At 43.6% G+C, this 14942-nt stretch overlaps 1 protein-coding gene across 2 annotated transcripts in view; it reads right to left on the minus strand.

The window, feature by feature from the left end:
- DEPTOR (DEP domain containing MTOR interacting protein) overlaps window positions 1-14942 on the minus strand; it is a 149855-nt gene that overhangs the window by 3575 nt on the left and 131338 nt on the right. For both annotated transcript variants that reach the window (XM_068109955.2, XM_078774670.1), the window contains one exon: window positions 4229-4333. In XM_068109955.2, coding sequence (XP_067966056.1) covers window positions 4229-4333 — 105 coding nt within the window. The remainder of the gene's footprint in view (window positions 1-4228; window positions 4334-14942) is intronic.

Genomic DNA, 14942 nt, shown 5'->3' on the forward strand with positions numbered 1-14942 from the left:
GGGGGGGCAAGAATTCCGAGAAAGCAAGGGGGGGCAAGAAATCCGAGAAAGCAAGGTGGGGCAAGAAATCCTACAAAGCAAGGTGGGGCAAGAAAGCCTAGAAAGCAAGGTGGGGCAAGAAAGCCTAGAAAGCAAGGTGGGGCAAGAAAGCCTAGAAAGCAAGGGGGGGGGGCAAGAATTCCTAGAAAGCAAGGGGGGGCAAGAAATCCGAGAAAGCAAGGTGGGGCAAGAAATCCTACAAAGCAAGGTGGGGCAAGAAAGCCTAGAAAGCAAATGGGGGGGGGGGGGGGGTGGACAAGAATTCCTAGAAAGTAAGGGGGCGGCAAGAAATCCTAGAAAGTAAGGTGGGGCATGAAATCCTAGAAAGCAAGGTGGGGCAAGAAATCCTAGAAAGCAAGGTGGAGCAAGAAATCCTAGAAAGTAAGGTGGGGCAAGAAATCCGAGAAAGTCATAACATTTGTAGACTTTCACTTTGCACCATGGACTCGGCCTAGACAGTAGAGGTTTGCACACTTGACTCTAAGCTGTCTACCCTGGGTTCAAATCCCGACTCAGCTATAAACTGTCATCACGGTGTTTCACAGGCAGGGTGATTCAGTGTGTGTGCCGTCCCTCCGATGAACGTTAAACTGGTTTACGTCAGTAGATGTTAAAGCAAGGTGGGAAATCCCAAGGTGGCCTTCACAAAGAGGAGGGTAAAAGCCATTACCCACACCATGGACAAAATTCAAATCTCTGCCCTAACCAGCAGGGGTCATCGCCATCAGCAGCATCGCTCCCAGCAATGACGCAAACCAGCAGCCATTGGCTGCACATGATACGAGTGAATGACTTTGCATCATTAAGGGTTTTCCAGTGACTACTTTTGACAGACTGCTCACTTGACGGGTTGAACAACAATCGAGGAAGACAACAGACGAGCATTTGCACAAGTGTCTGGCGACACGGTTAACAGCAACAATTTTCGTAAGACGGTTTTACTTTGCATCCAAAACAAATCGAAAATTACTTTACTGTAGGAGCAAAGTAAGGTAGGGTCACCAATTAATTACAAATCGATCAACATGTATTGAATATATTCTATTCGTTCTGACATACAAAAAAACCCATCACATTTCATCATGTGTGGCGAATAACATCCGAACTGCTGAAACAATACGACAGGAAAAGAACAGTCTGGATTAGGCTGTACAACTTTCCACCTATTATAACCAGGAAATGGTCTGGCAGAATAGGTTAGCCGTATGTGCACTCACGTATGAGCTATCTAGCTTGGTTTGGAATCTCAACCCAGCTATGAACTTTCACCCTGGTGTTTCACCTGCACAGTGAGTCTTCAACGTGTGCGCCGTCCAAGTGGAAGCACGTTAAGCTGGAGCACCCATCTGCCAGCACTGGTTGCTAAATTGCCCACGGGATCCTTCACAAAGAGGAATCAATTTATTGGCACCCTGAAGAATTGTCACCTCCGAGTGTGGGTTAGTGTTTGGGCAGCAGCTTCTTGACTTTAACAAATTCAGCAGGTCGTTCGCAAGTTTCATGCAAGGAGCCATCTTCCACTCCGAAAGGCAACCGATTCATTATCTTCAAAGACTGCTGTAAATGTGCTGCATTGTGTGAAAAACTTCCCATCGAATAAACAAGTAACTTGTATAAATAGTGCATGCGATTTGGGGAAAAACAAATATCATCAGAACAAAGAAAAAAAAAACCTGGAAATCCCCAGCAGCTTTGAGAGATTCCTTTTGCAGCTTACAGGACGTTTATTAAAAAGAAAAGAAAAGAAAAGTAAATACAGTTCAAAAGGGAGGTATTTCTATTTTCCTTTCCCCGAAAGGGAAGCAACGTCACAAAGCCCATATGGAAAGTGTCCAACATGTTCAGCATTGGTTAAGACATCCCTGAAGGTAAGCATGCTCACTGTTTTACGCAATATTGGTTGTATGAAACGTCTTTGTGTCTTGTAGGCCAAACTTGGCGAGCATATGTTGTGTGTCATGAATAAATAAATAAATAAATAAATAAACAAAAACTATCAGTCACGATCTATTTCACATGTCTGTGCTTTTGGTCGAGGGGCAAACACCATAAGTCTCATTAGTCAATAGATTAAAGCTACACGGAGTGGGGCAGCTAGCTATGTAAGGGTACTCAGAGGGCATTGAATCTCCATAGAGCCTGCGTTTCATACAACCAATTGCGTATGATGAAGTCCTATCCATCTACAATGTATGCAGGCTGTCTATCATAAAACCATCAGTCTATGATGGAGTAAAAAAAAAAAAAAATACAAAAGCTGTAGCTCAAAAAACAACAAAACACCCCAAAAAACAAAAACATTGTTTTTGGTTTCGTTTCCTATACATTGTTTTTGGTTTCTTAAAGTCCTAAACAGAATGTACAGTACATAGAAAAGCACTAAACATCTATGCCAAGTTTATCTAGAACAGGAATATTCCTTAAATGTTAGGGCAAAAAAGTTTCCTCCTTCATACACAACATCAAGAGACAGGCTATTTCGAACAAGTTGGCCAGTGTGTGGCCACCTTTTGTAGTCTGTTGGCAAAGAATGTGTTTTATTAGTTGCAGGTCCATGACCAATGAACAGTGATCCAGTTGAAACCATTAATTCCTATTCACAAACAAGCACAGAGAACAGATGTGGTTTCCATAAAGCTCAAATCAGTCCTATTTCAAGGCCCAGTCCTATTCCTAATCTTCAACGATCTCTCTGATTCTCTGGAAAATCTCTTGTATGTATTTCTTGACGACTCCACCAATTGCCATACCATCCCTCATCCTTCAGACAGGCAGTTCCCTCTGTTGCTGCATGCGATTCGGGAAAGACCATGAAAAAAAATCAGAAGATGGTCAAACACTTGGAATACAACATTGGTCAAACACTTGGAACTTGGAATTATTTCTGGTCTTTGTATTCAGAGAAAATCTCTCCCTGAAAGGACAGGATGGCAAAGCCTCCCATCTACTTTCCGAACAACCCTCTTGAGGAAGATCAGTCACTCAAACGCCCGGTTCTCACTATCAGCCATGATTATTTTTGCGCAAACCACATTTCAAAAGTTGGCCTCCAAAGCCAGTCGACGACGAGACATCTTTCATCGTATACAATCCATCTTTGGCACACCTGAACTCCTATCCATCTACAAGACCTTCATCCGCAGCCTGGTGGAGTAATGCTCTCCCTTATGGGTTGGCTCCCCTGCCTCACACCTTGCTCCGCTTGACACCGTGGAAACCAAGATTATTGGAATCTCCTGCGCTGAAACCGACTCTATGGGCCTATTAATTTCCCATCACAAACAGATCGGTGGTCTCTGTCATCTAACATCTTCTTTCTGGTCTGGCTCTTTTCATGCTTTATTACCCCCAGGTTTCTGCAAGAGAATGTGGAACTTGGTTCCACAGGCAGGAAAAAAAGAAAAAAAGAAGAGGAACAAATGAGTGTAGGTGAGCAATGATCCTGTATTTTTGGAATTTCACCAGAAAGGGGTTAATGTTGGACTGCGTACATCCTGCAGAAAATAATAAATATATATATTTATACAGGATCACTGCTCACCTACACTCATTTGTTCCTCTTTTTTCCTGCCTGTGGAACCAAGTTCCACATTCTTTTCAATCTCATTCTTCAAGACAGCTGTTCACCACCATCTTAGATCATCCCCCATCCAAAACAATGGTCTCTTCCACCCCCATTTTTAAACACATCCCCTCACCAAGCTCATTTACTGCCAAATTTTTAGTTTTTCCTTCCTGAGAGTTCTCTTCTATATCAACCTTGTCCACTGCATATGTCGTCCCCTATCCCTCATTCCTCCCCACACCCATTTGTTCAGTTCTCCCTGTATTTTGTCCTTCAACCCTGCCGTTGGTGCTCCCACCCTCCCACTAATGTTATTTTTGGTCTATTGCATCCTAATCCTTTCAGTGTTCTAGCTCTTTCACGAGCCTCGACTCTGTATATAAAAAAAATAAACAACCAAAAGAAAGCTGCGCCGAATGTTTACCAACACCGTCAAGAGCCAATACTAAAGCCAACTTCTCAATGGTTGCAGGCACATTGGAACAAATGTTATAAGCAGAATGTGCATTGGACATACGAGTTACATAGCTAGCCGTATCAAGAACCATCAATGGCATTTTCTTCTGTATTTCTGCTGCTAGAGAACAGATCTTCAGATTGACAAATCGATGCTTAAAGGCCCACCTTCATGCCAGCGGAAGCTGCTGGGCCTCCAGGATCCACTGCCTGAATATGGCAAGGCTTAGCTCCACGCACAACGAAACCCCAACCAACTGCATCTCCCAGCACCTGGTGGGAAATGGAGATTAGAGTTGTTAATTACTTTGGTTCTGGACTGACAGGACAGCAGAGGTAGCATCCTCTGTTTTGAGCCCTCTATCCGGGTTCACTTCCCAGTCTAACTATCTATCGATCTATATGTAAATGCAAGTTGCACCATCATATCTGAACGAGGTAAACGTCGTTACCACAGTGCATATAGTGCTGAATAATACCTTGTTTAAAAGCTCTTGGGTCTCCGGACAGTGCATGTGGAGGTATAAAAATATCGACATTCATGCTATTTAAAGTTATGTACATTTTTGTTGCATACACTGGCAGTGTATAGGCTCAGAGTAGTTGGTTTGCACACCTACTGGAAGCAAAATAAATAATATATACAGTCACGTGAAAAAGTAAGTACACCCCATGTAAAGTTTTGACTTTTTCAACATATTTCAACATACAGCTATTTGATCTTCATTTCAACAATATTGAAAGATAAAGGTGATATAATATAACAAATATCATGAAACATTTACATTTTGTAGTCCATTGTATAATTTAAATAAACATGAATGCAAATTTCGCATGTGGAAAAAGTAAGTACACCCTTGGCTCTAATAGGTGGTATTGCCCCCTTTGGCAGAAACAACCTCAAGTAGGCGTTTCTTATAACTGTCTACCAGTCTCTGACATCGACTGGGAGGAATTTTTGCCCACTCCTCCATGCAGAATTCTTTCAGCTGTGCGATGTTTGAGGTGTTTCTTGCATGCACAACTCGTTTCAAATCTCCCCACAACATCTCGATGGGATTTAGATCAAGGCTTTGACTTGGCCATTCCAGAACCCTCCACTTCTTTCTTTTCAGCCATTCCTTGGTGGATTTACTGGTATGTTTAGGGTCATTGTGGAAAAGCGGGAGGGCCGACGGGAGTTGTGGGAGATATGTTGAAGGCAGCAGGAAGTTGGGGTGTGAAGAGAATGACAGAGACCTGTAATCTGGTGGTGAAAGAAGGCCGCATTCCAGTGGACTGGGAACTGAGTACCCTCGTCCCTCGAAACAAGGGGAAAGGTGACCCTCTGGAGTGTGGCTCGTACCGAGCGATAAAGTTTTTGGAGCATGGAATGAAGGTATTGGAAAGGGTGTTGGAGAGGAGGATAAGGAAGAGAGTGAAGATCGACGAAATGCAGTTTGGATTTATGCCAGAAAGAGGAACGACAGATGCACTTTTCATTGTGAGGCAGTTGCAGGAGAAGTACATGGAGAACAGGAAGAAGTTGTTTTTTGGGTTTGTTGATCTGGAGAAAGCATTCGATAGGGTTCCACGCAAAGTATTGACATGGGCATTGAGGAAGTTAGGAGTGGAGGAATGGTTGATCAGAGTAGTGATGGCAATGTACAAAAGAGCGCGCACAGCTGTAAGGACGAAGGATGGGAACAGTGGTGAGTTTGAGGTGAAGGTGGGAGTGCATCAGGGGTCGGTACTAAGTCCACTACTATTTGTAGCTGTGATGGAGGTGCTGGCTCAGAACGTAAAGGAGGGTTTACCGTGGGAGTTGTTGTATGCAGATGATCTGGTGTTGATTGCGGAAAGTATGGATGGACTGAAGGAAAAGATGAACAAGTGGAAGGAATGTATGGAGACAAAAGGTCTGAAGGAGAATATCGGAAAGACGAAGGTGATGGCAAGTGGTAAAGCATGTGGTGAGGTGGAAAGAACTGGGAAGTGGCCGTGTGCTGTGTGCAGGAAGGGTGTCGGAGTGAACTCCATTCAATGTACAATGTGCGCTGAGTGGGTTCATCAAAAATGTAGTGGTCTGAGAGGGTCATTTACCAGTGTGGCAGCTACATTCAAATGTAAGGTGTGCACAGAGGGAGCTGCAGATGGAGGAAATGTTGAGTTGGATCTTGGAGACGGCGTGAAGCTGGAAGGTGTGAAAACATTTTGCTACCTCGGAGACATGCTGAATGGAGAAGGTGGATCAGACTCGGCAACGGATGCTCGAGTGAGATGTGCATGGAAGAAGTTTCATGAACTGAGTGGCGTGCTGATGAGGAGGAGAGTGTCGCTGAAGCTGAAGGGAAAGGTGTATGCTGCATGTGTGAGAAGTGTTATGATTTATGGGAGCGAGACATGGGTAATGAATGTGGAGCAGCAACGAAGGCTGGAAAGGGTGGAAATGCGAATGGTTCGATGGATGTGCGGAGTATCGTTGAGAGAGAGGAAGACAAATGATGAATTGCGAAAGATGATGGGAATATTGCCTGTGATTGATGCTGTGAAGAGGAACAGGTTGAAATGGTTTGGTCATGTGTTGAGGAAGGATGAAAGTGACTGGTTGAGAAGAGTGATGGAAATTAATGTAGAAGGAAGTTGAGGACAGGGAAGACCGAGAAAGACTTGGCTAAAGATGGTGGAAGAAGAAATGCGGGCAAGGGGGTTAACAAGGAGAGATGCAGAAAATAGGGCAAAATGGAGAAGATTGTCATGGGGACCGCAAGGCTAACCCCCGCTCTAGCAGGGAAAATGGCCTTAAAATGCATGTTGTTGTTGTTGTTGTTTAGGGTCATTGTCATGTTGCAAGGTCCACCTTCGGTTGAGCTTCAACTTTCCGACAGATGGCCTCACATTATCCTCAAGCACCCTCTGGTACATTGAAGAATTCCGAGTGGATTCTATGATGGTGAGCTGCCCAGGCCCTGATGCAGCAAAGCTGCCCCAAACCATAATATTTCCACCACCATGCTTTACAGTTGGTATCAGGTTCTTGTGGTCAAATGCTGTCTTTGGTTTTTGCCAAACATGTCTTCTGGTACTGTGGCCAAATAGCTCTACCTCTGACTCATCTGTCCAGAGCACATTGTTCCAGAAGTGCTGGTCTTTGCCGAGGTGTTCATTGGCAAACGTTAGTCTTGCCCTGATGTTCTTTCTGGACAGCAAAGGTTTCCTCCTGGCACACCTCCCATGTAGATCAAATTTGTGCAGCCTCTTTCTAATGGTAGAATCGTGCACTTTGACATCAACAGTGGCAAGAGCTACCTGTTGGTCCCGTGATGAAATTCTGGGGTTCTTACAGACTTCTTTCAGCATCTTCCGGTCTGCTCTCGGGCTGAACTTTCTGGGGCGGCCTGGCCTGAACAAGTTGGCAGTTGTTTGGAATCTTCTCCACTTGTAGATGATCTTCCGGACAGTCGAGTGATTGATTTCAAATTGTTTGGAGATCTTTTTAAATCCCTTCCCAGACTCGTAGGCATCTATAACCTTCTTTCTGAAGGCCTCAGAGAGCTCTTTTGATCCAGGCATGGTGACGCCACACACTTCAACAACAAAGAGCAAACCAAACTAAATGTCTGAGGTTTAAATAAGACAGGTTCCTCCAAGATCCTCTCTAACAATGTTCTAATCATTTGCAACTGAGCTGGTGCACCTGATTCAAATTTTAGGTGTTTGAAGTAGTGATAAATGTCGGGGTGTACTTGCTTTTTCCACATGCGAAATTTGCTTTTATGTTTATATAAATTATACAATGGACTACAAAATGTAAATGTTTCATGATATTTGTTATATTATATCACCTTTGTCTATCAATATTGTTGAAATGAAGATCAAATAGCTGTATGTTGAAATATGTTGAAAAAGTCAAAACTTTACATGGGGTGTACTTACTTTTTCACGTGACTGTATATATCAGAATATAATTTCAGTTCTCCAACCTAATGAGCGCACGCTGTGACGTCACCGCCACATACGTACGCCTTGCCTGTATCATATATATATATATATATATATATAAACATGAATTCCATTGTGACGGAATCACCATGTGCACTCTAATTTTGAACATATAAGGTAATTATCTTGAATGCTAAGAAGAGCAGAGAGAATTCAATTATATGTATTGAACCAGAACTGTCACATGGCTACAGACGAGTACGACTCTCAGTGAGGCTTACCCCGGTTAACCAAATTTGTTACCCAGAATAGTCTTGTGACGGAATCACACTATGTGGACATGGTAAACAGACATGAGATTTGATATAAAAACTCTGCTCTGTTAGTGAACACAAGGTCTAGAAAAAAAAATTCGGACGTCAACAATAGTACTGCTTTCCTATCGCAGTCTTATTGGTAATGCATTACCGGTAATCCCGGTCGATCGCTGAATTAACGCCAGGGGGGTTGACTCAGCCTGTCATCCTTCCGAGGTCGGCTAATTGAGTACCAGCTTGCTGGGATGAATGATCACGGTGTGTACCCCGATTTAGAATAGGTACACCATATCCCTGCGCATCGTAAGAGCGTGACCAAGGGTTGGCGTCAGGAAGGGCATCCGGCCATAAAAACATTGCCTCAAACAGGGAACCATGATTGTCATGGGGCCCGCAAGGCTAACCCCCGCCCTAGCGGGGAAAAATGGCCTTAAAACGATCATTCATTCATTCATATATTATTCAATGCAGAAACTGCAAACTATAGGTGGCAGACCAGGTAATGTGACGGAATCACACGTGGGTGACGATTTTCATGGAATTCATCTATATATATATATATATATATATATATATATATATATATATATATATATATATATATATATATATATATATATATATATATATATATATATATATATATACAGTGGAACCTTGACTTACGAGTGCCCCAACTTACGAGTTTTTCGAGATACGAGCCGTCGCTCGGGCGGTTTATTGCTTTGAGATGCGAGCCGAGATCCGAGTTACGAGCTTTCGCCACCCGGTCACGTGGTTATCTTGCCGTGCAAGTACAGTATCTCTGACGTATAGCGCTGCATTTTTGTTTTCGCATGTTGGTTATTTTGAGTTTACGCCGCCAGGTGGGTTCTGGTCACGTGGTTATCTTGCCGTGCAAGTACAGTATCTCTGTCGTATAGCGCTGCATTTTTGTTTTCGCATGTTGGTTATTTTGAGTTTACGCCGCCAGGTGGGTTCCGGTCACGTGGTTATCTTGCCGTGCAAGTACAGTATCTCTGCCGTCAACTTGTTCAGAGTGCCGGCGATAGCTCGCCTTCTCTTTGTGGAAAACACGGTACTGAGAAGAAGAAGAGGATGATGTGCTTGGATATAAAACACGCAATCGTCGAAAAACATGAGCGAGGTGTCGAGGAGGACGTATATAACGGCAGAGGAGAAGAGCATGCCAGGCCACAACTTGTGGATATAAAACACGCAATCGTCGTGTTTTATATAAAACTTGTGCTTGGATATAAAACACGCAATCGTCGAAAAACATGAGCGAGGTGCCGAGGAGGACGTATATAACGGCAGAGGAGAAGAGCATGCCAGGCCACAACTTGTTCAGAGTGCCGGCGATAGCTCGCCTTCTCTTTGTGGAAAACACGGTGAGATCCTTAACATCCAACAACTAATGGGACGCAAACGGGGCGCCCAGTTTAGCGGTACACACATTGATGAATCACCCTGCCTGTGATTCACCCATGACAGGTTATAGCTGGGTCGGGATTCAAACCCAGGCTGGACAGTTTAGACTTTAGAGTCAAGTGTGCGTACCTCCAGTCCAGGCCATCCTGCCAACTTGTATGCTGCATACAGGTGAAATATAAAGCGCGAGATATTTTTATATATACTGTATATTTAAAAAAAAATTGGTGTGGTTTTTGGCGGGCTGGAACGGATTAATAGCATTTCAATGGGGAAATTTGATTTGAGATACGAGCAATTTGAGTTACGAGCTCGGTCACAGAACGATTAAACTCGTAAGTCAAGGTTCCACTGTGTGTGTGTGTGTGTGTATACGTATATATATCAGATATCCATATTAAATGGGTATATATATATATATATATATATATATATATATATACAGACTTGGCATTTAATATGGAATATTTTTTTTGTGGGGGTGAACTTACTTTTCAAGATGTCTTAGAACCAAAAGTTCATTGGAATTATGTTGAAATTATTACCTTCGCAAAAGCGGAAGGTTATGTTTTGATCGCTGTGTATTTATTTGTATGTCTGTGTGTGTGTGTGTATGTTATTCGCATAACTCAAAAAGTATTCAACCGAATTGAATGAAATTTGGTGGGATGATTGGTTATTATACGGGACACATTTGATTAGATTTTGGGAGCGATCGGGTCAAAGGTCAAGGTCACGAAAAGGTCAAAATCGTATTTTTACCAAGTACAGAACAGTAGCTGCGGCGAAGGTATGCGCTCTACCGAGTGCCCGTTCTAGTTCTAGATTTTGTTAATGTGACCTTTAAAAGACACAAAAACCACATTTGACATTTCGAAACAAATAAATTGATCCTTGAAAGTGATGTAAACTGATATCGAACTCAATTCATGGACAGTACTGTGTTAAACTTCTGTACGTTTTCCAGAAGTATCTCTTTATTTTGCACATTAGCCAAAAATTTTTTTAACAAAAACAAAAGTGAAATTACGACTGGGATTACGGACAGTAAAATTACAGTTCAGTATTTCGTGTAACTCCCACGAGCATTCAGGAGCACGTACACGTTGAGGCATGCTGTTCACGAGATTTGCCAAGGTTTGGACAGGAATCGCTTGCCATGCAGTGACAATAGCCTGCTGCAATTCACGCACAGAGGTCGGCTGCTGATCCAAGTGGTCGATTTGACACGTTAATTCTGCCCAGAAGTTCTCTATCGGATTCATATCTGGGGACATGGCAGGCCACTCCATATGCTCTACACCACGGTCAGCAAGAAAGTTATGGATCATGCGAGCACGATGAGGCCGTGCATTGTCATCTTGGAAGACAACGTTTCCTGGAAAGGCTGCATGAGCAAATGGAAGCAATGTTTCTTCCAGAATGGCCCTGTACTTGAACTGGTTCAGGTTTCCATTCAGAACAACCAGGTCAGTTTTGCCCCCTGCATGAATAGCAGCCCAAACGGTCACCGCACCACCTCCAGCTTGGACTCTTGGCACTATACAATCTTTGTTGTAGGCTTCATGCACTTGTCTGCGCACTCGGACGCGGCCACCTTGACGATAGTCCAGAAATCTAGACTCGTCACTGAAGATCACATGATTCCAGTGTCCTGGCTGCCATTGAAGGTGCACTCTGGCCCACTGCAATCGGCGCTGGCGGTGTTGTCTGGTCAGGCGTGGCTTTCTCAGGGGACGCCTGGCACGATAGCCTGCTTGAACCAGTCGTTGGTTGACTAGCCTTCTGGATACAGGCACATTTGTCAGTTGCTGCTGCTCAGCCCCAAGCCGATTAGCTGACTTGGTACGGCCATTGCGGACGAACCGGTGCAGCTGGCGATCATCCCTCCTTGTGGTTCTGCGGGGACGTCCTGGCCTCGGTATTGGAGTAGGGACACCCCTCTGAGCATTTAGTTTCAGGACCTTTGACACATGACCTTGAGTGATGCCATACTGCCGAGCAATAGCACGCTGTTTCATGCCGTAATTTCGTAAAGCCACCACTCCATGACAAACAGCATTGTCGAGTTGACGGACCATCTCCAGAGGAAGCGGCAATAACTTTTGGAGACGTGCAGCAGTTGTTTTCCACTAATACAGAACGCAACAACCCTTGTATACCCGACTGTGAAGCCATTCGTCAAATGCACCTGTCCATACATTTTGCCACGCCACCTGTTATATAATCCTGTTGTTGACTTCTTGCTGCGACAGACAATCAGTGACATGGTTCGTTTAACAAATAAATCACCAAAGTGTAAAAGAAACTCACCAGATTGATTTACTGAGTTAAGAAAGTAAACGCAAGTCAAGGAAAAAAAATATTCCGTATTAAATGCCAAGTCTGTATATACAGACTTGGCATTTAAAATGGAATATTTTTTTGTGGGGGTGAACTTACTTTTCAAGATGACTTAGAACCAAAAGTTCATTGGAATTATGTTGAAATTATTCTAGATTTTGTTAATATGACCTTTAAAAGAAACAAAAACCACATTTGACATTTCGAAGCAAATAAATTGATCCTTGAAAGTGATGTAAACTGATATCGAACTCAATTCACGGACAGTACTGTGTTAAACTTCTGTGCGTTTTCCAGAAGTATCTCTTTATTTTGCACATTAGCCAAAAAATTTTTTTTAACAAAAACAAAAGTTAAATTACGCCTGGGATTACGGACAGTAAAATTACAGTTCAGTACTTCGTGTAACCCCCACAAGCATTCAGGAGAGCACGTACACGTCGAGGCATGCTGTTCACGAGATTTGCCAAGGTTTGGACAGGAATAGCTTGCCATGCAGTGTCAATAGCCTGCTGCAATTCACGCACAGAGGCAGGCTGCTGGTCCAAGTTGTCGATTTGACGCGTTAATTCTGCCCACAAGTTCTCGATCGGATTCATATCCGGGGACATGGCAGGCCACTCCATATGCTCTACACCACTGTCAGCAAGAAAGTGTTGGATCATGCGAGCACGATGAGGCCGTGCATTGTCATCTTGGAAGACAAAGTTTCCTCGAAAGGCTGCACGAACAAATGGAAGCAATGTTTCTTCCAGAATGGCCCTGTGCTTGAACTGGTTCAGGTTTCCATTCAGAACCAGGTCAGTTTTGCCCCCTGCATGAAAAGCAGCCCAAACGGTCACCTCACCACCTCCAGCTTGGACTCTTGGCACTATACAATCTTCGTTGTAGGCTTCATGCACTTGTCTGCGCACTCGGACGCGGCCATATTGACGATAGACCAGAAATGTAGACTTGTCACTGAAGATCACGTGATTCCAGTGTCCTGGCTGCCATTGACGGTGCTCTCTGGCCCAATGCAATCGGTGCTGGCGGTGTTGTCTGGTCAGATGTGGCTTTCTCAAGGGACGCCTGGCACGATAGCCTGCTTGAACCAGTCGTTGGTTGACTAGCCTTCTGGATACAGGCACATTTGTCAGTTGCTGCCACTCAGCCCTAAGCCGATTAGCTGACTTGGTACGGCCATTGAGGACTAACCGGTGCAGCTGGCGATCATCCCTCCTTGTGATTGTGTGGGGACGTCCTGACCTCGGTATTGGAGTAGGGACACCCCTCTGAGCATTTCGTTTCAGGATCTTTGACACCTGACCTTGATTGATGCCATACTGCCGAGCAATAGCACGCTGTTTCATGCCGGAATTTCGTAAAGCCACCACTAAATGACAAACAGCATGGTCGAGTTGACGGACCATCTCCAGGGGAAGCGGCAATAACCTTTGTAGATGTGCAGCAGTTGTTTTCCACTAATACAGAACGCAACAACCCTTATATAACCGATTGTGAAGCCAATCGTCAAATGTGCCTGTCCGTACATTTTGTCACGCCACCTGTGATATAATCCTGTTATTGACTTCTTGCTGCGACAAATAATCAGTGACATGGTTCTTTTAACGAAGAAATCACCGAAGCGTAAAAGAAACTCACCAGATTGATTTTTCCCGAGTTCAGAAAGTAAACCCAAGTCAAGGAAAAAAAAATATTCCATATTAAATGCCAAGTCTGTATATATACACACACACACACACACACACACACACACACACACACACACACACACACACACACACACACACACACACACACACACACACACACACACACACACACACACACACACACACACACACACACACACACACACACACACACACACACACACACACACACACACACACACACACACACACACACACACACGGCGAGGCAGAAATATGGTAATTTTTGAAATTCGTGTGAAGGAAATAAAAAATTGTATTTCAAAATAAATTCATTCATGATATTTAAGTACATAACATGCATTTTTTTGTTCTTTTTTTTTTTACCGATTTCGTTTCATTTCTTGCGGGCAGAATACTTGAGTGACCATGTGGAACTGGTCGGGTGAAGAACGCGCTTTCGCTTTGAGGGAATGCTTTCATTTATGGACGGAAATGAAAACCAAAACATTGCTAACAATTTGTTCATGTCTGATGAAGCACATTTTCATCTGTGTGGCAATGTCACCAAGCAAAATACTCGTTTTTGGGCAGCTGAAAACCCAAGAGAAATGCACACGAAACCGTTACACAGTCCCAAAGTCACAGTGTGGTGTGCACTTTCATTGTTTGGCATCATAGGGCCTTACTTCTTTGAGAACGATAACGTAAATGCCGTCACTGTTACTGCAGCTCGATATACCGATATGGTTTCCAACTTCCTCTCCAGAGAATTAAACAGATTTGTAGAAGTGAGCCCAATGATGTGGTTTCAGCAAGATGGTGCAACCCCCCACACCGCCAGAGTGTCCATGACTACTGTAAGGGCGCTCTTTCCAAAGCATGTCATTTCCAGAAACGGCGATATTCCATGGCCAGCGAGGTCACCCGATTTGACTGCATGTGATTATTTATTGTGGTCATATCTGAAGGACAAAATGTATGTTAACCGTCCACAAACTCTTTATGAACTTAAGGAAAACATCAGACGCGAAATCAATGATATTGACGTGGCCATGTTGCAGAACTTCATGAATAAATTGGCGTCTAAGATTGGAGGAATGTGTCAGACGAAATGGTGTGCATCTCCTAGATGTTCTTTTGCACAAGTAAATGGCATGTTATGTACTTCACTTTCGTGTAAGAATTTGCTTGGAAATACAACTTTTTATTACC

Source organism: Myxine glutinosa, chromosome 3 (assembly GCF_964187855.1).
Source record: "Myxine glutinosa chromosome 3, kmMyxGlut1.1, whole genome shotgun sequence".
Taxonomy (NCBI): Eukaryota; Metazoa; Chordata; class Myxini; order Myxiniformes; family Myxinidae; genus Myxine; species Myxine glutinosa.